This window comes from Python bivittatus, unplaced genomic scaffold (assembly GCF_059951505.1).
Source record: "Python bivittatus isolate LINGU-HERP-01145 unplaced genomic scaffold, Pbiv_v1 ctg000020_np1212, whole genome shotgun sequence".
In the NCBI taxonomy this organism is placed as follows: Eukaryota; Metazoa; Chordata; class Lepidosauria; order Squamata; family Pythonidae; genus Python; species Python bivittatus.
In genome coordinates this window covers 77,904,433-77,929,074 of record NW_028277030.1, presented here as the reverse complement: position 1 = coordinate 77,929,074, position 24,642 = coordinate 77,904,433, and the positions used below count along the sequence as shown (strand labels likewise).

General features: G+C 39.0%; 1 protein-coding gene across 6 annotated transcripts in view; it reads right to left on the bottom strand.

Annotated features, from left to right (window-relative positions):
• Positions 1-24,642, bottom strand: part of ESR1 (estrogen receptor 1) — a 209,219-nt gene that overhangs the window by 63,810 nt on the left and 120,767 nt on the right. For 5 of the 6 annotated variants that reach the window (XM_088142122.1, XM_088142129.1, XM_088142136.1 and 2 more), the window contains exon 4: positions 12,939-13,055. In XM_088142122.1, the coding sequence (XP_087998248.1) occupies positions 12,939-13,055 (117 nt within the window). The remainder of the gene's footprint in view (positions 1-12,938; positions 13,056-24,642) is intronic. The other variant, XM_088142151.1, reaches the window with a different exon arrangement.

Sequence of the window (24,642 nt, the reverse complement as noted above, 5' to 3'; positions counted from 1 at the left end):
ATCATAAATCCCATTGAGTTTACTGACTCTTACTCCAAGATTAGGACACTCAGGACTTCAAGTTATATTCCTTTTTTTATTTAACAAATTTATATGGCCACCCATCTCACTGACTCTGGGCAGCATACAACCAACAATCAAAACAATGTCACAGCTGTTAAAAATGTAACAAAAATAAAATAAAAGCAGGATTGCGGGAGAAGACCATTCATCTAAACACAGTATAACCATCATGCAGGCTCTCCATGGGATCCCCAAGGTTGCTGGAAAAAAACACATTTTCAGGGCCTTCTGAAAGGCTAACAGGGATGAGGCTAACTTCTCCTTGGGGAGGAGGATGTTCCAGAGAGCGGGAGTCACAGCAGAAAAGGCACACCATCTGGGGCCCATCAGACAGAACTCTTTAGCAGACAGGACCTGCAACATTCTGGACCTGACAGGATGGGTAGATGTGATTGGGAAAAGGTGGTCCCTCAAAGAAGCCTGGCCCCATGCCATGAAGAGTTTTAAACATCAAAACCAGCACCTTGAATTGTACACAGAAGCAGACAGGCAGCCAGTGCAGCTCACAGGACAGAGGTGTAACAAGTGCCATCTTAGGGGCACACATAACTGTGCAGCCACATTCTGCACCAGTTGAAGCTTCTGGATACTCTTCAAAGGCAGCTCCATTTAGAGTGCATTACAGTAATCCACTCTGGAAGTGACCAGGGCATGATTGACTATGAGTAGAGCCTCAGGATCCAGGAAAGGGTGCAGCTGGTACACAAAACAAAGCTGTGCAAAGGCCTTCCTAGCCACAACTGTCACCTGCTCCTTGAGCAGGAATCATGAGTCTAGAAGGACCCCCATATTGTGCACAGGGTCTATATGGAGAAGTGCCATCCCATCCAGTACCAAAGATGGTAAAATCCCTGATCCAGAAGGCCCAAAAACCCAGAGCCATTCAGTCTTGCCAGGGTTCAGTTGAAACCTGTTCTTCCCCATCCAGATCCCCACAGTCTCCAGGAGACATCAACAGTATAACTTAATTCACCAGAGGCGGAGATGTGCTGTATAATTGGGTATCATTAGTATACTGATGATACCTCACCCATGACGATGAATGATCTCACCCAGCAGCTTCATGTAGATGTTAAATAGTAGTGGAGAGAGTCCCGAACAATACGGCACCCCACATAGTAGGGGCCATGGGCGGGACCTCTCATTCCCAATCAATACCAACCAGTACTGGCCCCATAGGAAGAAAGGGAACCAGCCCAATACTGTGCTGCCCACTCCCAACCCACAGAGTCAATCCAGAAGGATACCATGGTTGATGGTACTGAAGGCTGCTGAGAGGTCAAGGAGAGCAAGGACAGATGCACTACCCCTGTCCTGCTCCTGCCAGAGATCATCCAAAAGTGTGACCAATGCCATTTCCATTCCATGCGCAGGCCTGAATCCTGACTGAAAGGGGTCCAAATAATCTGCTCCAGGGCCCACTGAAGCTGGTGTGCAACTATCTTCTCCACAACTTTCCCTAAGAAAGGGAGATTCTGAGCTGACTCGGCTCAGGAACCAGCCCAGGACGGCCCAGTCCAGTCCGGCAGAATGAAAAATAGGTCAAAAAGGACCAGGTTGGTGCACAACCCAACCAACCAACATGTTACTCAACTCAAAAACATACAAAAAACCTCTGCAGCTTACCAAACACCTATCACATACAAATCCTTCTGTTCATATGCAGCCCGTTACACATTACACATCCATCACTCTCACCACCATCTTGCAGTTAATGCTTACGCTTAGTCCTTAAAACTTAGGCTAGCCTTGTTCTCCTCTCATTGCCCTTCATGTGTAGATGGGAAGTATCTGCAGTGGAGACTCTCTCTATTCAGGGAGACTCTCCAGCACTTGGGGCCCCTGATTTTCCTAGTCTTCCTTTGCATGAGGACTGCCATGGAGGAAGGAGCTCCATGGCAGTCCTCATGGACATACTCACTCCCATCCCCCACAAAGCTATGACAACAGGTTCTCTGCCTCGCCTGCCTCATTTTCAGCTACTTGCTTTGATTATTTGCACCTCTTGCCCATTTGTTCACTTTTTACAACATCTTCCTCTATAAGCCATACCCCACATGGCACAAACATGCCCAGCCAGACCTTTTGTCTGTTGCATGCCTCATGGTGTTGCTTTCATCCCGGCCTATGAGCAAGACAGGTTTAAGTCATATTTAGCTATACCAGTGTTAAAGTACTGTTCCCCCATCCTCAGAGGTGTAAAGTTTGTTAGGCTTCGTCACTCATTATTTTATGACAAGTCAAGGGATTGGGGTGACTTGAAATGAGGAAAGGATCAGGAAGGGGGATAGTAAATGTTTTCTGTTGATTAAAAAATGGGGGTATAGCACTGCAACTCAGCTGTAAAGAAAGGCCCTCTTTACTGTATTCTCAGCTAATTTAAGATGACCCTTCTAATTCACAAGAAAATTATTTGTGGAAGTGGCTCATTTTTTCAGATATAGGGTTTTTTCCCCCATAATAAAATCTTAAGATTCAGCTATGTCCCCCCCCCCAAAAAACACAAAGAAAATTCCATTAAGTCTTATTAAATGATTTGATGGCGTTTTCTTTTCTTCTTCCTTATAGCTAAATCTGTTTCCTAACAAGAAAGAGAAACGAACTAGACCTATGTGAATGCTTAATTAATTAGCTTTATTGGCCATGAGCAGTTAAGTAAGAATGTGAGGAGAAAGTACATTACTTTTTTCATTTGGACTTGTTTCCCTAAAAGGATTTCATCAGTACCACAGACTAAAAGACTAGTTCAAACAATGGCAAATTGTTTACCAAGGTTAAAAAGTCCAATTACTCACAGGTAGATGGTATGTACCTTATATTTTAATTACTGTCGGCCATCCCATAATCAAAAGAAAGGAAGCACAAAGTTTACATATGAATACAATAAAATGTGCCAATATGCTAGGTTACCATTGTATGACACAGCTCTTAATCCCCCGAATATTGCTCTCTCCTTCTTTCACTCTAGCAAACAAATATACTTATAAATTCGGTAGAAATTTCTCCTGACAGCTTTTATATTGCAGTTTCAGACATAATTTATGCATTCTGTTCCACTTACATCAGAAGCTGGAAATGTACTGACTTATAGAAATTTGTATATGCATCACTTGCTTGTAAGAGATTTATATATTTTTTTTCTTACTAGCTCTTCATTTATCCCATAGAAGGATAGGAAACAAGGAGAGAGCATTATTAATTTTCTTGTACTAAAAGGGAGTATGAATGCTTTTTCTCTTGAAAACAAAAAACAAAAGCAAAAAAAAAATCTGAATGTTCCTATTTTTTTTTCAGTTCATCAAATTTTGTCCTGAGTCCCTGATACAAAAAAAGAGAGAGAACATCAGCAGCAGACTAGGAGCAGATTCCTAAAGCAGGAGAGGCAACTGCTGGCCTAGCATCAGAATGAGTCAGTTCTAGTCTACTCTATTTCTAAAGCTTTCAGACTACGTTATAATCAAAAGAACTGTGCAGAGAAATAAGACGAGAAATCTATGCCTGCTGCCCAAGCAAAAAATGTTAAGCAGAGCAACACAAAACAAAATGATTCAGAAACTTTTACATGATCGTACATTTGCCCAGGTTTTAAGGATTGCCCCACCTGCCAGTTAACTAGGAAGGGAGAAGCAAGGATGGAGAAATGCTTCTCTACATCTTAAAATCCTTTTCCTCTCGTTATTTCCATCAGCTCCACAGTGGCTCTATTTATTTTCAGCATATCCATATCAACTTGAACCCTTTTACTCATAGGTGGGGACAAATGCATTCTGAATGCACTGAACGCCTCTGTCTGGCAAGTCATGTTCCAGGTAAACGTCAGTGATGGTGAGCACTGACTTACTCGATGGAATGATACACCTAAAGGATTTCTAGCGGGGAACATCGATTGAGTAAAAGCAGTAAATATCCAGCTTATCAAAACCTACACTGCTTGATAAGGGCTTCAACCACCAGGACCAGAAGCATGAGTGGAGAAGGTCAAAAAAGTCAAGATGACAACTGCACTAAGCCTCTGTGGGTCATTTGATGCACAGAAAAAAGGGTGGGATTTTAATTGTCTGGATCGTTATCTGGACTTTTTGATACCCCCCATCCTGTAGATGCCCCTGATCTACAACATCATTACACACCTAATCTCTACTCTTCTTTCTTTGTTATTCTTTTCCTTCTTTAATAATGTCAGTTGCTTCCAACCTTTTGTCTCTTTAACCCATCACCTTCGGAACAAGCCTTTTAAAATGAAACAAGAACAGAGGGAAGGAGGAAGGAAGGAAGGAAGGAACTTTCTACAGAACCTTTCTGTTTTATTTTTTAAAATTGTTACTACTACATGCCATATTCTAATACTGCTACTATAAAAGAAAAACTATGCAAAACTGTTGACTTTCTTTAGTTACTTTTTTCCTACTTCTTGTAAAACACCTGTGTACATCAGTATAATTGCTGTGACCTAATCATGTTTCCAGTATGAAACATTTCACATTCCTGTTACTGGTATATGTAGTTGCAGGGAATTTAAATATAGATCAATATTAATGCACGGTATTACTGGTATATGTTTAAGCTTTTCGTTCCCTTGAAGAAATCTTAGTCAGCTTGACTAAACCTTAACTGATCCTTCATCCGTTATACTTGAATGTTCACAAAAGAAAGGGTTTGACCTATATAATACATACACCTGATACATACACCTGAACAAAGACACTTGCTATTGCATCTGTCCCCCACTGTGAATCAAGTGCCTCCTCTAGATTTCCTATTCACACTGTTTCTCCTAATAACATTTAGAAATACTCTACTGATCCCATGGTCATCTATTTGATTCTCCCAGAATCAATATCTGTTATGTCATACAAGGAAGGGACCACTAACTAATCAGCAAGATATTTCCAAGAATCTGATAAATAACAGGATTCAGTCTTAGATTGGTCCCCATCCCCTCAGTACAAACGCACAATGAGTACACCAAGCAGATGTCAGAGTCTGGACACTCAGTTCTCAAGTTCAGTAAACCCTCTGGAGTCTATTTGTTTCCATCAAGGATTTCTTTATTGAGAAGCAGCATACAGCATTCTATAGGTTGTTGAGTCTGGTTTTCCCTAGCCTAAAGCTTTCCTTTTAACTCGTTTCCCCCCCGCCCCCCGCCTCTACTTTTGCCGCTTGAATTTCTTCGCGCCTCTTCCCGGGTCTCACGGCCGCTTGACCTTGCTGGCGCCTCCAACCAAGATAACGCTTGCACCTGGCTCTTGCTGTTTTATTTCCCCCCTCCTCCTGACTTTTATGGCAGGAACCAGCAAGCGGTTATACAAATCATAGTCTTATCTTTAACTAACATTTAACCCTACTAACTATACATCACTATTCTACATTTTTAACATGCTTTCTATTGGCTTTGAATAATAGCTTGCGCAGGTCCTGGCAGTAGAAGCATGCTGGAGGCCCCAGTTTTAGCTTCATTTTTGGTTCCTGTACCTTTGTGAGGTGTCTGAAGCAGTCTGAGTTTGAAACAGAAGTTTAAATGACATGGACAAGCAACACATTTAATTGATCGATTAGATCTGTTTATGTGAGAACCCTTGTAAGTTAATGCATGTACACATCAAAACAAAATAGATGGAATTACATCTTCCTGCTCCCTCCAAATAGAATAGACAATGTCTATTGCTTTCAATCTTTTGTCTCTTTAACCCATCACCTTCGGAACAAGCCTTTTAAAATCCCTTCAGAAAAGAACTAGCAAAAAAGTCCAAACTTCACATCAAACCAGGCAAAACTGTATTTCTAACCCTTTAAATTATGCACATTGTGATAATTCCCTAGACTGATCCATACAATCTTTGTTTACAACAACTACCTCAAAACACACAAAGTAGGCAACAAATATTAGCTGCTACCTATATACAGGTAGTCCTCGAGTTAAGACCATTCATTTAGCAACCATTCAAAGTTACGATGGAGCTGAAAAAAGAGACTTACAATCAGTTCTTGCACTTATATGACTGTCGCAGCGTCCCCACAGTCACATGATCAAAATTTGAGCACTTGGCTACCGGCATATATTTATGGTGGTTGCAGTGTCCTGAGGTCACGTGATTGCCATTTGCAACCTTTCCAGATGGCTCCCAATGAGCAAAATCAATGGGGAACTGTGTGATTCACTGCCACAAAGGATGTCATAAAATCGGGTGTGATCATGTGATGCCTCACTTAATGACCACACCACTTAATGATGAATTTTTCAGTCCCTATTGTGGTCATAAGTTGAGGACTACCTGTACTTCTTATAAGAGTCAAAAGTTGGTTTCATAATATGTGTACAAACTACAAAAGGCAGCGACTTGAAACTGCAGATTATTCATAAAGTATGGCAAATGAGTAATTACAGATCAGCTTTGCAGACCCTTGTCTGGACTGGAAGTAGACAAATTTAGGAGATATAAGAATCTTTCAGATCACAAGTACTCTCTCAAGATCAAAAGGAGGAAAATATTTCCTTTCTTACCTCAGTATATAGCACATAAATGATTGTTCATATGTCTGAAAAAGAACTATTATCAAGTGCAAACCTCATTTAAAAAAAAAAAAGAATTAACTATCAATTTAATCTACAACTAGTTATCTGGCATCACCTAGTTAACATTTTAGACAACATGTTAAAATCACTTTCCCCATTTTCAAGCACCTGAGGAGATGAAAACTATAAAACACTAAGTTGGGGGTTTTTTTTGGTAAAAAGTAAATAAATAACTTTCTTTTCCTCCTAGCTGCTTTTGCATTGATCCAAATTTCGCTGTTTCTGCTCTGAGTGTATTTGTGCTCTAGGCAGTATGTTCTTTATGAAGCTTTGTGGGATATTTGTTTTTCCAGGAAAAGTATTTCCTCAAGCTACCATTTCTCTTGTACTACCTAAAATATCATGTGGTGCAGCATCTCTTCTATTTATTTATATTTTATAAAAATCAAAACAGCAACTTTTGTTGTTGAAGAGAACTTTATATAGATAGCATACTGTATATAATACTTTCTTTTTATAATTCAGTACTTCTAAAGTTATTTACACCCTCTGATTTCTTCCATCTACTTTGCACATAAAATGAATTTCCTGCTGTCCAATCATGTCTTCCAAATTAAGACATTTTTCTTTTACTTATCATCTATATATGAAAAATCTGGTTAGTCCACTATGGTCCTTCTGCACATGCCTTTATATAACCTTGCTGCATAGAGTCAACAATCATCAATTCAATGTCTTCCATAAGTGCCCACTTGGATACAGGTAGTCCTTGGGTTACGATCACTTGTTCAGCGACTGTTCAAAGTTCTGACAGTGTTGAACGAGGGGGAATTATGACCGATCCTCAGAGTTCTGGCCACTGCAGTGTCCCTGCAGTCCCCTGATCGTGATCCAGGCATTTTGTGTGTTTGTAAATATACAAAACTAAAGACCCTGGAAAAAAAGTTGTTCACCTCATTGTGGAACATCTAAGTCACCCAACCTTACTTAAATAGCAAGAATACATGGATGAAACAATCTTAGGGACTCAACTAAATGTTTTCCTTAAATGTACCACCTTTTCCAATCATAAACTTATTTTATAGTCATATGGAAGTGAATTTCTTATTGTGTATGTAGTTAAAAAGATTAAGCTATTTTCTCCTCCATCAAGTTATTTATATTTCAAATTTATTTATATTTTGAATTTAGATACCGCCCATCTCACAAGAAAGTGACTCTGGGCAGTTCACAATAAAACAAGAAATAAATATTAAATAAAATACAATAAAAACAGTATAAAAATACAGTAAAACCAACACACATACACAAATAACAATATTTTCCAAGATGCTGGTGATCAATAAGATGTTAACATATGGGAGCATCTTCAAGGTGCTAGCCACCCCCAGGGTTGGTTTCCCTTTTTCTTGCCCCATGCCAGTTGGCAGAGCCAGGTCTTGACTGCTTTCTGGAAGGACAAGAGAGTTGGGGCCTGCCTCACCTCTGGGGGGAGAGCATTCCATAGGGCAGGGCCCATGGCAGAAAAGGCTCTCTTTCTGGACCCCACTAGTCAACATTTTTTCATTGATGGGGTCCGCAACATACCCTCTCTGCTTGACCAGGTGGGATGGGTCAATATGATGGGGGTGAGACAGTCCCTCAAGTAACCCAGTTCCATGCCATGTAGGGCTTTAAAAGTGATAATCAACACCTTGAATTGGACCTGGAAGCAAACTGGGACCCAATGCAGTTCACACAGCAAAGGTGTAACATGTGCCATCTTTGAGGCACCTAAAATTGCGCACGTGGCTGCATTTTGAACCAGCTGAAGCTTCCGGATACTTTTCAAGGGTAGTCCCATGTAGAGGGCATTGCAATAGTCTATACGGGAGATGACTAGGGCATGAGTTACTGACTGGAGGGACTCCCGATCCCAGGAAAGGGCGTAACTAGTGCACAAGACGTAGTTGAGCAAAGGCTCTCCTGGCCACGACTGCCACCTGCTCTTCAAGCAGGAGTTGTGAGTCCAGAAGGATCCCAAGATTATGCACTGGGTCTGACTGGGGTAGTGCGACCTCATCCAGAACCAAAGATGGTAAACTCCTGGATACAGAGCGGCCCCAACCCACAGCCACTCCATCTTACTAGGTTTCAGCTGAAGGCTGTTGTTCCCCATCCAGACCCCCACAGCCTCCAGGCACTGTGAAAGGGTAATCATGGTATCACTCAGGTCACCTGGAATGGAGATGTATAACTGGGTATCATTTGCATATTGGTGATACTTCATCCCATGGTGGCGGATGATCTCACTCAGTGGTTTCATGTAGATGTTAAAAAGGAGTGGGGAAAGTACCAAACCCTGCAGCACCCCACAAAGGAGGGGCCACGGCCTGGACCTCTCACTCCCTATCAACACCAATTGGGACCAACCTTGGAGGAAGGAGGTGAACCAGCACAAAACTGTGCCACCCACCTCCAATTCCCCAAGCCAACCCAAAAGGATACCATGGTCGATGGTATTGAAAACCACTGAGAGGTCAAGAAGAGCAAGGATGGATGCACTACCCCCATCCCGCTCCCGCCAGAGATCATCCAAAACATCCAATAATAATAGCAGAATAGTTATACTGCTATTCACCCATGCTTGAGTTGACAGAAAACTATATTGGCATGAAAATGCTATCCTCTGATCACTTCATCCAGTCTCAGACAATAGTTGTTGGAATGGAACTGGTTCCTGTTGGCTATTCCTGGCTATTTTCTTTTTTTTGGAGGGGGGGGTGCAATTTAAAAGATAGCATGCTAATCACAGCACTTGGAACAAAGTTAGCCCTTCAAGGCAGACCAGGAAACCAACTCCACAGGAAGATTAGAACTACACTTTATTGAGATAGGCTATTATAACAGAATCTTGCAAGCCCTTCCCTCCCTGTTATAACCCAGGGAGTCAGGAAGGAGTCATCATGAGTCTCTTAATGCTTTTTCTGTTTCTTAGGTTCAATGCATGTTTTTGCTCATGTTGTTGTTATTGTCTCTGAATAGTTTCTTCAAGGTCATCTCTGTGGCTCCCTATAAACATCCAGAACAGTAAAAACAGTTGATTTGTTCCAAGGATTTTTTCTTAAGCTCAGAACAAAATTTAAGAACACAAAATTTTATTATGAGCTCAAAAGATGACCAAGTTTTGTGTCCCCTTTATCCAACATGTGTGGGAGAAGTTTGCAAGACCAGTCTAGTTCATGTATGCGAAGAGTGGCCACATCTTGTCTTGACTAAGATCAAAAACTAGTAAATCAATCCTGCAGAAATACTTGTTCCAAAGCCAGTCTTTGCTCAGAAACCAAGAAAAGCAGTTCTGTTTCTGAGAAATATCAGGGTATAAGTGTGCTCTGGTCCAGACAAGATACAGTATGTAAAAGAGCTGAAGGAATGCCTCTTCCTGTATGCCCCCACCTGTACACAACTATCCTCTTTGGATGGCCTACTCTGGGGACCCTCCCATACGAAACTTCAGGAAGGGGGTCCCAAGAGTGGGCCTTTTCAGGGGTAGCCCATTGACTTAGGAAAGCCATCCCAACTGAGGTACACTTGGGACTCTCTTTATTGTCTCTTTTCTGCCAAGTAAAGACATTTTTATTTCTCCCAGACTTTTTAATTATTTGTTAATGATGCTGTGATTTTTTAAAAAAAATTATTGCTGTTTTTCTGCTCTATTATTGTTTTACTGTATACTTCGTCATTTATTTTATTGTGCAAACCTTCCATTTGAACAGTTTGGATATTATTACAAACCTGCTTTGAAATTTTCTAACAGGAAGTGGTATACAAATATTTTGAATGAATGAAGTTCCCATTAGTAGCCCTTTTCAGACCCCCCTGGTGCCCATCACAATTCTGACTCCCAAACCAGCAGTCTTTCCCACCAAGCACAACCCGGCAATCTGTAGCTTCTCTGTCACTCAGCCCTCTGTTCCTCCACTTGGAGCTCAGAGGCTGAAGATCAGGATAAGAAATTAAAGATGCAGATTCATTTGATGATGCAGAGACTGGATCTGATATAGCTCTGAACCCTGGGTCAAAAGAGGAATCCCAAATTCCATATTTTTATCTTCTGACATCTCCATATCTGAAGAGGAGGAGGAAACCCAGGGCACACAGGAAGCTAGTGCAGCCTTCTTAGGTGTGTCCAAAGCTTTAGAGATAGCCAACATTGTCTGGACTGCTCCAGAGAAGATTCCCTTTACTTCAGAAGAGGCTGAGATACCTTCAGAGCGATCTTCTTCAATTTTGTGTTTGAACTTCATTTAAGAGAGACGAAGACCTCTACTATAGATGTTAGCTCCCTATTCATGCTTAATCTCGTAGCCCATTATATAGCCCATTACATTCACGGGGACCTTGGACAGAGCAAAGTAAGAAATGCAAGTTTATAAAAGCAGAAGCAAAAAATGGAGATGCAGTTGATCAGACAGTAGCCTATTTAGAGTAAGCTGCTGATGCAAAGTCACTATTTACTATATCCCTTATGCAAGTAGGAAACTGAACTGCTGATATAATCATAGATTTTCACTGTGAAGAACATTTAAATAACAAGCACCCTCTGTGTTTGCAGAGGATGTACAGTCTTTTGAAGGAAAACTATTTTGACAATGGTGTTTCAACTAATTGGTTCTGCAGATACACAAGTACTAATAAGTGTAACAGTGTCCTTCACCTGTACAAGTGTGCATTTGAACAGAATTGTTTGTTTCATAAACATTAAATCACTTCAGAAGCAATACAAATCATTTTCTGCAGTTTCCTCATTCACTAGTTTATACTGTAAGATTGCAGCACAAAATAATTGCATGGCAAATGAGAATTCTTGGAATCAGTTCAGATGATGCATTAAAAATAAATGCATCCTTGCTTCTGGGAAAGATTAAAACATCTCTGTTTCCCGTTTTATTTGTAATTCAATACAATCTCATCATACAATGACAGAAAATAGGGAAAAGATAGATAGAAATTTTTGAAGAATTGTTTTCAATAGGGAGTAAATGTCCATCTTTAAAGTCATCATAAATTAAGAGCTAATGAATTTAATTTAAATTTGGGTATTGACATATTTTCATCTAGTTAAATGTGGATCTAGATGTTCCTCTAAAGTAATTAGGCTCTGCAAGTCATTGTTCCAAAGCTGCTTCAGCATGGACTAACAATATTATTTTTAAAAAAACATACACTTAATTAATTAACTAATAAATGAATCAGCTTCTAAAAGATTGCTTGTAGTAAAATTGCTTAAATTTAGTTCTGCTTGGATAAGATCACGTTATGATCTTCAGTAACAAACAAAATGCAAACACATGAGTTTAGGCCTCTGATAGGCTGGTGTGTGACATATCCTTTAAAATGGATACTGTAAAATGTAGAAAAAAGGTAATGATATCTAAGGAATATTTCCCCTTTCTAACCAAAGTAATACTAGTTAAATGATGGTTTGTAAACATCATTGTTTACAACATATTGTAAAGAACATATTGATTAATAATAGCCATTTTACATCTAGGCAATAATCAGTCATGTTTATTATTCCATTACAGAAATTGTATTTCCAGTCAAGGGAAATAACCATTTACCATATGGGCATCATTTCATCACCAAAAACTCAAAGGACTATGTGAATTGGTCTTGTCATATTCATTTCCACAGCATTTATTGAAAAAGGATTTAATCAAAAGCACTTGTCCATTTAAAGGAAGATGATGATCATCAGACCATTCACAATTTGTATCTAGGTGTTACAGAGTGGCAGAAAACCTAATATAAGTTAGATTACACAGATCCAGAATTTATGTGTGTGTGTGGTGGGGGGGGACAAGGGAAGCTTTACTGTATATATTCACGTATAAGCCCATCCGCGGGTAAGCTGACCCTCAAATTTTAACCAAAATACCATGAAAAATATGCCACCCACAGGTAAGCTGACCCACATTTTTCATAGTATTTTGGTAAAAATTTGAGAGTCTGCTTATCTGCGGATGGGCTTGTACACAAGGATATATGGGTACTTTTAAAAAGTATTACTATGTATACTCATGGATAAGCCAAACCCAATCTGGGGATGTATTTTGACACCCAAAATTCTTGGCTTATCCACAAGTATATATGGCATTTTCTTTCTTTCTTTTAAAAGTGAGATTATGTAACACCTTAAAAGCAGGAATTATGCACTGAAGATAAAAGATAATTGAGGCTACAACCATATACCTATTTACCCAAGGGTAAGTATTATTAGATGCAATGTGATTAATTACTGAAAAGTTAGACACATGTGGGATTACCCGGGGTAAAATATATTTGTATTACAGATTACGATCTATGATGTCATACATACCACCTTTCATCATTCCAACTTCATAGCATTTTCGGAGTCGACAAGCCTGGCAGCTTTTCCTTCTGTTCTTGTCAATAGTGCACTGGTTGGTAGCAGGACACATGTAGTCATTATGACCTATGAAATCAGTGAGAAAAGTAATCATTCTTGAATGCATCTACAGAACACACTGGTTTAGACTTTGCTGAAAAGAGTTTCACCTGAAATTCACAACTAAGTTTTGTAATATGTTTGTTCAACACTGAATTATCCTTGAATGTGTAATTTTTAAATGCCTACAATGTAAATTGGTATAAATGAAAGTATGACTGCAATAGCTTGTTTTTCAATGCTATAAAGAGTTACCGTGTTGTTATCCTTTGGAATATTTGAAGAAAGTAACAGTGTTAGGCTTATTTCTTCTGATTTAGGCTTAGCCTACTTCAGAAATGGAGTGTCTTAGCCCTCCAGCTGTTGTTGAACTACAACTTCCAGCATTCCTAGCCAACATGGCCACTGGTGAGGGATAATAGGTGTTGTCATTCAATAAAAAAAGGAGGACCGTAAGTTCCTATCCAAGCCTACCTACCATTTCTGCAATTCTTCTGACAATGAATGGTGAATCTCCAAAATATGTACTAGCATTTTCTTGAATATTTTGTAATAGGGCAGGTTGGATTCAAATGAAAAACACCAAGCTGATTCTATCTACAATATCTTCTACAATCAACTAAACAGATTAAAGTGTAACATGAAAAGAGTAAATTAAAGTCCATCATGAAATATTTTACTTGTAATAGTAATTGGTCTAACTCATCTGAGGTGTTAAAGATGGCTGGAGCTTGACAGAGACCTGAATCTCATCAGATCTAGCTCTGAAGCTTTCCTTATATATTAAGAAAGGGCAATTAAAAAAAAAAATACAGCTATCAGATTATACCAGGAACACTTGCTGACTTGTACTAAACTATGTGAATTCTTCCTAGAAAGCAACAGCTCCATGTAAATGTGTTCACTCCTGTGTCGTAAAAAGAAGCATTCAGTATTATAGTTTTTGTTAAAATACTTATAAAGCAGTTAAAAAATCAGTGAAATTAACATTTTCTTAATATTTCATTCTTGGTTTTGATCTGTGGTAGGTCACATATAACAAAATATATTTCCCACATTCAGGGGCACCCCTGGGGAGGGTGTGCATGAAAAAAAGTAAATATGATGGTTGAGACCACACAACTGAAGCTTTACTTCTCCCCCCATTAGTGTATAAAAAGGAGTAGAGCTTTGATCATACAGTCATAACTGCCATATTGACTTTCTTTTACTGCTTATGGATGGCCCTGCCCACAATGAAGAATCCTTAGAAAAGAGTAGTAATAAATAATAATTTAAAAAATCACTGCACAGGATGGCTGATGGTGTTTCTCTTGGAATTCATAAGCCGTGTGAAATCAGCAATACAAAATCAAAACAAAAATCAGATTCCAGATCTTTTTCATAAGTGTTTAATAGGCATTGTGTTTTTCCACCAGAATTAACATAAAGAGATAATACTAGTAATTGAAAACAAATTTGCATATCAAATTCAAATCATGGATGATCAAAGGTTTTTCCCCAGTACTTGCCTCTCCTTAATTATTGGATGCATCTCTCTGAGCCTTACCAAAATTTGGCACCAAATTGTAATCCTTAATTACAGAATAAGCATCTAATTAATTTAATGATAATTTATATTTAAATCAAGTCAAATATTATTTTTGTCCTTGTCTTCTTTATTAGTTGTTATATTTTGCATAAGGTATATGTTTCATTGCTGTTCTGGGATGGTTTTTATGTATTTATAATAAAACCTGCACTGATTTCTACAATACTCATAAAGGTGTCTCAAAAACCTAAAGACCCCTTCCATCTGTTCAAGGAAAATAGATCTGGAAGCATTTCTCGTTCAACTCCCATTTTGTAATAGAGAATTCCACTAACCTCTGAAGATCATTTATAATTTTGTGTTTTATAGGATTATCCCATCTAATTTTTGTTAGCTGCAAACTGAATGAGCATTCCCTCCACTTCTTCACTTCAGCTGATAATAGAAAATACTGACAACATGGATGACAGATTTTTTTTGTCAGTTTGGCACTAGGACCAATTCCATTTAAACAAAGAAGATAATAAATCTGTGTTTCTGGATTATTTCCGTACTGCATTATTTTACCCAAAATAGGAGGAGGAAGGCCTCTGTATGCCACCGAGAGCTGCTGAGGGAAAGGCGACTTATGAATCTCATGAACTGATAATTGAGTATGATTGAACCTTTCCATATTGGGATAAAATGCAGAATGCCACCTGAATCGGTATGCAAATCTATGAGAAAAGCTTTTCGAGCAAAGGGGAAAACAGACTCATCTTAATATTCACAGAGACACAAATTCTGCTGTAATTATTTCTCCCCATTATATATGGTCAGCCTTCTCCTAACAGGAAATTTACTTTTAAAAAACAATAACTCCTACAGACCATCATCCATTTCACTCCACAAATCTTCCAAAGCAGTATGAAAGAGATCTGTAATCCTTTTCAGTCCTGCTGAGCTAAAAAAAGCTGGAAAGAGGCAATGAACATCAGCAGCCAATCAATGATCCTTCCAGTTAACCCACAGGACCCAAAAAGAAGGCAGAACAACATCATTCAATCAATGCCCTGTCCCCTCAGCTCTAAAAGTAACAAAATTCCTCTGATCCCTGCTACGTACAAAAAGGAAAGCAAATAAATTATTAGTGCTCCCCCATCTGCTTTTTAAGTAGACGTTGCATCCAACCAATTATCTGGTTATTCATAAATTAAATGAAATTGAATTGAATTGTTGCTACCAGGGGCCTGCCCAACTGCACACGTGTCATTCTTTCATTTTTTATTTAAAAGCAACTGGGAGCTTTGCAAGTAAAAGGATAGCTTTGTTGGCATTTTCGCAACATGTTTTTTCACAAGAGTTTTATTAATATTCGCTTATTGCAGCTGCAATGTTTTCAGACTGTTTGCAGAACCTCGCAATTCTGTGCAAGGTGCACAGTTGCCTGGGCTAAGCAAGAGGGCATGAAATCAGGAAGAGTTCTGCCTGTTCCTCCTGCCTATGTCCCAGAGGGGAATAGCCAGCTGCAAAATGCAGGCTGCTGCTTTGATGTTTTTCCAACTTGTTGCCTTGAAAATATACATTTTGAAGTAGGGAGAGTGGAAGAGAAAGTAACGGTTGCTCTCAGTTCTGGAGGCAGAGCAAGGCAAGAGGTCATGTATTTATTTACTGCTATATTTTTATACCACCATACTCTCCAAGGACTCATGGCAGTGCACCATTAACGAAGAGTTCCTATCAGTTAGGAAACCAGACTGTCCACAAGCTCAACGCTTCAAACATTGCAGAAGAAAACCCAAAAGCTTTGCTGCAGATGTCTAATGCATTGGCTCAGCCCTTGAACACTGACAGCCTTGTGGGGTCAGGGAGGCCTAGAGCTGCTTTCGAACTGGTGCAGAAATACGTTCCTACTTTCAGTGAGACGCCTGCTACTGGAGATGGGAAAGTCAGTTTTGTTTCCCAAATGCGCAAGTTTTTATTAATATTGAATATTATTCACCATCTTGTTTCCCATTTGCCATTTGAAAAAAAAAATCCATTTTTGGAATTCTTCACCATGCTTGCATTACCATTAGTTCATGTGTCATCATATCAACACTGAGTTCAAACGTTTTATAAAGTAAGTTATTGATTTAGATCCATTAAGAATCTTATGGCATCTATCTTTTTCCATTTCAGACAGTTAATAAAAAGGCAGCATTCCTTTTCCAGATGACACTGATACATAACCTTTCCTCAGCCCTCAAAATGTTGCTGGTCCAACTGGCCATAGAAGATTCCAATCTTTGGACATCTGGCTCACAGCTATGATATCTTGTCTCACTCTCCCCATCTGATAGATTACAATTGTTTTCAGTATATGGCATGTGATCAAACTAACAGCTGTACTGGCATAAGAAAACATAATTAATCATTCACTTCCATTTTCCTACAATCACCCTTGAGACAATACATATTTTCAAAAACACATATGGCTGAACAATAAGTTATATAGTTAAGCAGACATGTGGATTACTTTCCTTATGCACCGCAAATGATACAGTTGACATCTCAATTTTTTAAATGGATTTTGTGTAGTTAAAATGGCAAACATGTCAAAAGCTTCTCAAACAGCACAAAATAAATTTGAATCTAACTTTACTATCTAAAGATTAAGCTTTCATTAGCCAGTAGAACAAGAGTGATGATTTTTTTTTGTAGAAATGAAGTGACTTGAAAAATATTTTCTGTTTACCTAAGTTGCTTATACATTAAAGTTCTGTAGCAGTTGGCATTGAAGCTGTTTACCTCAATGGCAGACTGAGAAAGTAAAAAATTTAATTTATTGTGCCTTCAAGTCAGTTTTTTACTCCTGCCAACTGCCGGGATTAGTCCCTGCAGTTTTCTTGGCAACGTTTTAGGAAGCGGCTTGCTATTGCCTGTTTCCTAGGGCGGAGAGAGAGGGACTGGCCCAGAGTCACCCAGCTGACTTCAGGCCTAAGGCAGGACTAGAATTCACAGTTGCCTGGTTTCTAGCCTGGTGCTTTAACCACTACATCAAACTGGCTCTCTGAAAATAAAATTAGCATGATAAAAACTGACATTGAATTGGAACTGAGCTGAGCTTTCTCTTTCTTCTTCCTTCTTGAGAATCTGTGGCCTTTTTAAAAGTTTGCCCTTTTTTCTTGTATAGTTACAGTTACTGGGGGTGGGAGAAGCAAGTGGAATTGCTAAAACCAGAATGGTAGTACTTTGCATGAGTGGGACTGCATTCATACAAACTGCCTACACCCAAACTATCCTAGACCTGATTTTGGCCAACTCATTCTCACTACAGTCTCTGTAGTTTCTTCAGCAGGAATAGGAAGCTTACACATTGATCATGTATAATTTGACTTTCATTCATGTATTTTCCTTTCAGGATGTCAAAGAAGGTGATAAGTGAAAGTACTACATATGCATGTCTTTTTCACATACTGAGGTACTGTTCTAATCGTTGATACTCTGGACTATATTTATTAGAAATACAGTATTTGAGAGGGAACAATAGTATTATACGTTTTTTTAGACTTCAGTAAACTTTCTTATTAAAAAAAAGTATTCGTTTCCTTCCTGCACAAACATTACTGACTATAGAAGTAATGAATGACAATAATCAAAGCTCAAGCAACACTGTTATTTTGCCTGACTGAACTAGAGCCTAAACAAAGCAAAAACTGAGACAAATAATAAACATAAAACTTCCTACTCCTTAGAAATTAATTAATAAAGCGTAGTGCTTTCCCTCATTCTGCCTTCAAATCAATACCTTTAGTTGAATCCCTTTTATCAAGCTGATTTTCCCACTGATTTCTTACATTGTTCCATAATAATTTGTACAGCTTCTACTACTGTAATTATAATTTGCATAGATTCTGATTCTTTATAGCTGATTTAACAACACTTTAAAATTCACTAAAACCTTTCAAGTGAAGCAATTTTATGCATACCAAATAAACACTCAAGTTGATCCTGTTGAAGAAATGTATGATTTAAAAAGAATAGATGTCAATACTTATGGATATCTTAGAACCAACATGTAGTTTATATTAGCCTAAATTAGATAACCTGCACCTCACATATCGCTGATGCATTCTGAATGTGTACAAACTAAACAAAATAATTATTTTATCTTTAAGGAAACAATCATAATACCACAAAATTGGAGTTAAGGTGGTTCGGGGGGGGGTTTCAACTTATGAGAAGAATGATAATTACTGTAATTCAATATTGATGCAGACAGAATAGTATGTACAAAATTAATCCCAGATAAAGCTACAGAATGAAAACTGGTGCGGTATGATGGTTAAGGTGCTGAGCTAGGAACAGGGAGACATAGGTTCTGGTCCATCCTTTGCCATAGAAGCTGGCTGGGGATTTTGGGACAGTCACTTTCTCTCAACCAAAGACTGGGAAGTTGAAAAACATCTATTTTCCAACCCACACTGGATCAGTATATTATAATCCACAACCTGCAAATGAAGAGGCCTTTGTCCTGCAGTGGATTGATTCAGCCCCATAATCATCATCATCTTCATTACCATCATCATCTACAGAGTATTTTGTCTGGTGTCAAAACTTTGATCTCAGTAGGAAGAGAGGCTCTGGTAATTATTTCCCTTTTTCTTACCTGTTAGGGCAATGTTTTCCCCATGTTTGTGTGTGTACACACCATTTTTGTTTTGATCTCAGCCTTATCTTCAGCTGAATATTTATTAACTTATATCTTGCCTTTCCTCTAGGAGCTGAGGTCAGTGTATATAGTACTCCCATCTCTGATTTTTACCACAGCAACTACCGTGTTAAATCGCTTAGGCTGAAGAGAGTACATCTGACACACAGTGATCTACTGAATTTCCATGGCTGAGGGTGGGTCTGCCCAGTCCTACTCCAATATATAACTATTACATTGCACCATTAAAGGAGAGTGGAGTGGCTATCTCAGAGGGGGAATAAAATGACTGCATTTTACTTCAGATGCCAAACTAACCTTTCTTGAGTACTAAGAATTTTGACTTCATATCCAGTCCCAGAACTAGAAACTGCTCCATTCTCCCCTGCTCCTGAGAGCTGTTATATCATTGTAGATTTTTTTTTCAGAATTGGGTATTTTTCTTACAAAGATTAAACAGTGGTTTGGCACCATTTTTGGAGGGGGTGGGTGGGTGAGGTAGCAATGATGCTAAATCTCCCTAGTCTGAAAGGAAGGAGTTCTGCCTGTCCCTGTTCTAAAGCAGTAGACAATTTGGCTGCAGCCATCGGTAACAAAATGACACAGCTCTACCACACAAGCTCCACACTCCAAACCTGACATGCACATGTACAGTGTTGCTGCAGAGGATTTTAACAATCGTTCATTTGGCAAGAAAAAAGGCATAGGAAGAGTCTAAATCCAGCCTACTTTTCTCCCCCGCAACAGCGTATGTGCACATTAATTGCTTTTCTGGATATTCTTTGCAACTCAGGAGTTGGGCTAGGGCCTCTGCTGAGAAACGTTTGCTTAGCAGAAGGAATGAACCATCCATTTTCTTCGTTCTGTTAGTGCATACATACCCAAGATCAGCCCAAAGACACATGATGTTTAATAAGGTGAGCATTAAAGAGAAGAGTAAACAAAAAACTAAAACTAAACAAAACACTTTTATAGCTAGTGAATTAAGGACTTATTAATACAAAATATCTCTAAATAGAAGGATATTTACACTTAAGTGAACTAGGACCACACACAATCATGATGAAGCTTTAAGAAACACAATCAAACCTCTTGATGAATTCCAGTTGCCCATTATAATTTGTCCTTTGAAACATCTTCCATTAAATCCTATTTATATTTATTGGCCTAATGTTTTGTATTCCATTAATATAAAGACTCTCAGCAAAATATTGCAGTGTTTCAAATTATGTCTGTAGCAGATGTTTCTGTGAAGAGATCAAAGAAGCAATGTACTGAAAACTTTGTATGAAACATTACATGAACTAAATAGAGGCCTTTCTATACTTTACTTTAAATACATTTTATTTCCAATCTCAGACACGTTTTTTATAAATTACATGCTAAGTGTTGGCCTACTGATTTCTACTCTGAGTGCATTTGGGTGAGGAGGTTTAATTCTTTCCTCAACCTGCCCAATGCTGAAAAAGAAGGCCTGGGAGATTGGGAAGAAAGCGCTGGAGCCACCCCATGCCCCACTGACCACAACTTTTCTCTGGGCTTTGACAGCCCAACTGCGTAGGCTGCTGTCTTCCAGCTGAAAACCAGGAAAAACCTGGCAACCAGAGGAAGAGGAAACCCCAAAGCATGGCAGCTGACTTATCCAAGCAGTCGGACTTACAACGCTCCTCAAATTTGTCCCCCCCCCCCCATTTCACCATATACAAACATACACAGCACCACATTGATGGGAGAACTTGGTCCTGCTCTACCTGGGCAAGCTGGCAGCTGCACTATTGAGCATCCTCTCCCTCCAACTGAAGCAAATCCTGGTTACTCTTGAGGAAGGATAAGCTTCTCTTTTAATTTTTGAGCTGTGAACTAAGTCCCAAGGTCCTCCTGCTCCTCCCACTGTGATTACAAAGAGAAGCTCCCCATGGATAGTGATGTTTCTGTGGGTTCTAGTTCCATAATGGCTGTGCTGGGATACAAGCATTCATTTATTTAAAAGATGTACATGGCCGCCCATCTTAAGCAACTCTGGGCAGCTCACAACAACAGTAAAACCAATAATTATGAAACAATCATAAAACAGTAAAACAATAAAACAAAAGCCCTGAGCCTTAATCATCCCCTTGGGATGCCTTGCAGCAAGTTCCAATTGTCCTCATTCCATACTTTCTATCTATTCCATCCTATCCCAGAGCCTGAGTAAAAAGCCAGGTCTTAATGGTCTTCCAAAAGGCTAAAAGGGGCCTGCTGAATCACCAGGGAGAGGGTGTTTCACAAGGTAGGGGCAGCCATGGAAAAGGCACACGTCTGAGGTCCCACTAGGTGGTAGGATTTCAAGGAAGGGGCCTGGAGTGTGCCTACCTATCTGATCTAGTGGAATGGGCAGATATTCTTAGGGAGAGGCAGTCCTGCAGATAACCAGGTCCTGTGCCATGTAGGGCTTTAAAGGTGATAACCAGCACCTTGAGTTGCACCCAGAAGGAAACTGGGAGCCAGTGCAGCTTGCACAATAAAGGTGTAACATGGTTGAACTTATGTGCACTCCACTGCATTCTGGACCAGTTGTAACTTCCAAGGGTCTTTGAGGGCAATCCTATGTAAAGTGCATTGCAATAATCCAACTGGGAAGTGACTAAGACGTGAGTGACCGTGAGCAAGGCCTGCAAGCATGGCAGGCAGATCAGGGAGAAAGGCTGAACTTGCAGAATGAGATCAAATGTAGTTGCTATATTACACTTCTTGTTTTCACATATTGTGCTCCCAATAAAAATCAAAAGTATAGGGAATGTTTACTATCAATACAAAACAAATCCACCATTGATACATTTAAACTGTATTTACTATAGGTGAGTAAATTATTTGTGAAGTATTGTTTCAGCTACCATCTCAATTAATTATGCCAGTCCGGATGACTGACTTTCAAACATCCTGGAGCCTTGGTTGCTATAAGGGAACTTCCTCTCTATCTCTCTCTATTCTCTGAAATTAGAGATGACAGAGACATGCTATGGATCTGGAGCCAAGATTCCTGTTGGAGATCATTCTCTGTAGGCTGGGTGCTGGTAAAATCACTGCTGAGGTTCTTCAATGAAATCCTTTTTAGGTCCATGACTAGATGTAGGTACAGTTCAGCAACAACATTACAGGGGGGAAAGGGGAATGGAATAAAGGTAGGTAGCAATTTATGCAAAAGAGAGTGGAAAGAGGAGGAAAAGTAAAAAGAGCAGGTTAGAACTAGAGTACCAGACCCTATTTAAAGTATGTAAGACAGCAGGAATTGTAAGAAATGCTTAACTCTTAAGTAAGTACAAAGCTATATTGCTGAATGACAGTCTAGTAGAGAATTAAAATACTATACTAATATATTGAAACATTTAGATAAACAAACACGTGGTGATAAAATGCAGAAGTATACATTGAAATAATAAAATCCTTCCTAGAATGGTTTGAGTATAATTGCTTATGCTTATTTAATGCCTACTTAGTTGTTTATTATAATAACAATTTAGGGTTATGTAAGAGAGAAAGAGGAGGGAAAATATGGATGTTCTTGTTCAAACAAGAAATCAATGAGAGACATTTTTCTATCTTTTTTCAAGGAAAGAGGAGAACGGGTAAATATTATAAGAATGTAGGAATCAGGCCAAGGCCTTTCCTGGTTCAGCATTCTGTGTTGCACAATAATCATTAGATACACTCAGGAAGCCTACAAACATAGACTGATAGCCGTCTTCTGACACGCCCCAGCAAAATGTAAGCAAATATGTTTGCTGCCTGTGATCAAGAAGTTAAGCCTAGTAGGTGTTGACAGAAAGATCCTTTAAAACCATTGAAATTGATAGCCTTTGCCACATCTCATAGCTGTCAATTTCACTTAGGAAAATTTGAAGTGAGAACAGGAAGTAAAGACTCGTGATCCTTGGCTTAGAAGTTTCACCCAGGAATATGGAAAATCTTGGGATGTTATAAATGCCTTACTTTTTCCACCCCCCATTAAGAGCACGAGGGATGCCCATACAAGAAGAGTTGATTCTCAAAGGGGCACTGTAGAAGGAGACCCATATTAGTCTATGTTGGCAAAACATCAGGAATCTGCTAGCACCTTTTCTGATTAACAAACTGTATTAAAAGGTGTCGTACAGCTCACTTCATCAGATGCATTGAGTGGCTAGACTGATGCAGGATTTAAATTGGGGTAAGGTGGGGGGAATGTGGGGGAGTGATTGTTTCTTGAGACTCCTGTATATGCTTCATTTGCACCCATTTGGGATTTGCACTTCTGTGTTAGTACGCTTCTGGGATTATCCCACAGCTCAGTTATGGTGCAGGAAGAAATGCATGAGAAGAGTTTTGCAGCATTAACACTGGAGCTGCAAGGCAGGTGTTTCTTATTCGTAAGACATCTCACCTAATCCTGCCTTCTAGCTTCTTAGCCCTCCTCCCCTCCTTGCTGAAGTCATGTTTCCATGGCACCTCAGCATCATTTCATTATGGCTGTTCAACTGCAGACCGGTGGCAATAACACTGACAAGAGAGAGAGGTACAGTATAGGCTAGATGCTGGTTTCGCTCTCCCTCACTGTCAGATGGAGAGAGCATTAGTTGCTCATGGCAGGAGTGAGCATTGTGAGGATGGCAACCATGAAGAGCAGCGTGCAAATATTTCTGCGGCTTTGGGGGCATGAAACCCATGACAAAGCAGATGTGCCCTGGGGTTCCTTTAACAGCTTCATTGGGTTGGTTCTCCCTCCCCTCTTTCTTCCTTTTTCCAATTTTTAGAGACCATTTATTCTTTCTCTCTCTCTCTTTTAAAGCTTGTATTAATTACAAATATTGAAGTTTACTCAGTCATGACAATATCTGACTATTGTTTCATGTTAACTGAAGCTTAATAGTAAAGCTCTTGGCATGGGGAAGATCATCATTCAAGAGAAAGATGAAAAGTGAAACAGTGTAAATAGCACATGAAGTAAATGGAGTTTTTTTATGTGCCTCTCAGACTAAACTTCAAAAACATTAAATTTACTTTAACTGCATAACAGGAAAGTAAATCAGGTATATCACTCTGTTGTTGTAAATTAAATATAAACTGTAGTCAAACAGGAAAATACTTGTTAATTAAAAATTCTGTAGAACCTCTTGTGTAAAAAAACCAGCAAGCTTTTACAACACTTTGATTTATTGAAGCGGATTATTTTAATGATAGACTTTAATGAGAGGGTATCTCATATGATTATATTAATAAGCGATAATATACACTAAGTACATTAATATGAAATGTTGATTACATGTGGATTATGAATAATTCATTTTATGAAGTTGCAATATCATTTCATCAAGCATCAATTAAAAGATACTGCAATTATGGGTAATTTCTGAGATGAAAATAAGAGTGTGGCTAGCAAAATGGCTATAAGAAGA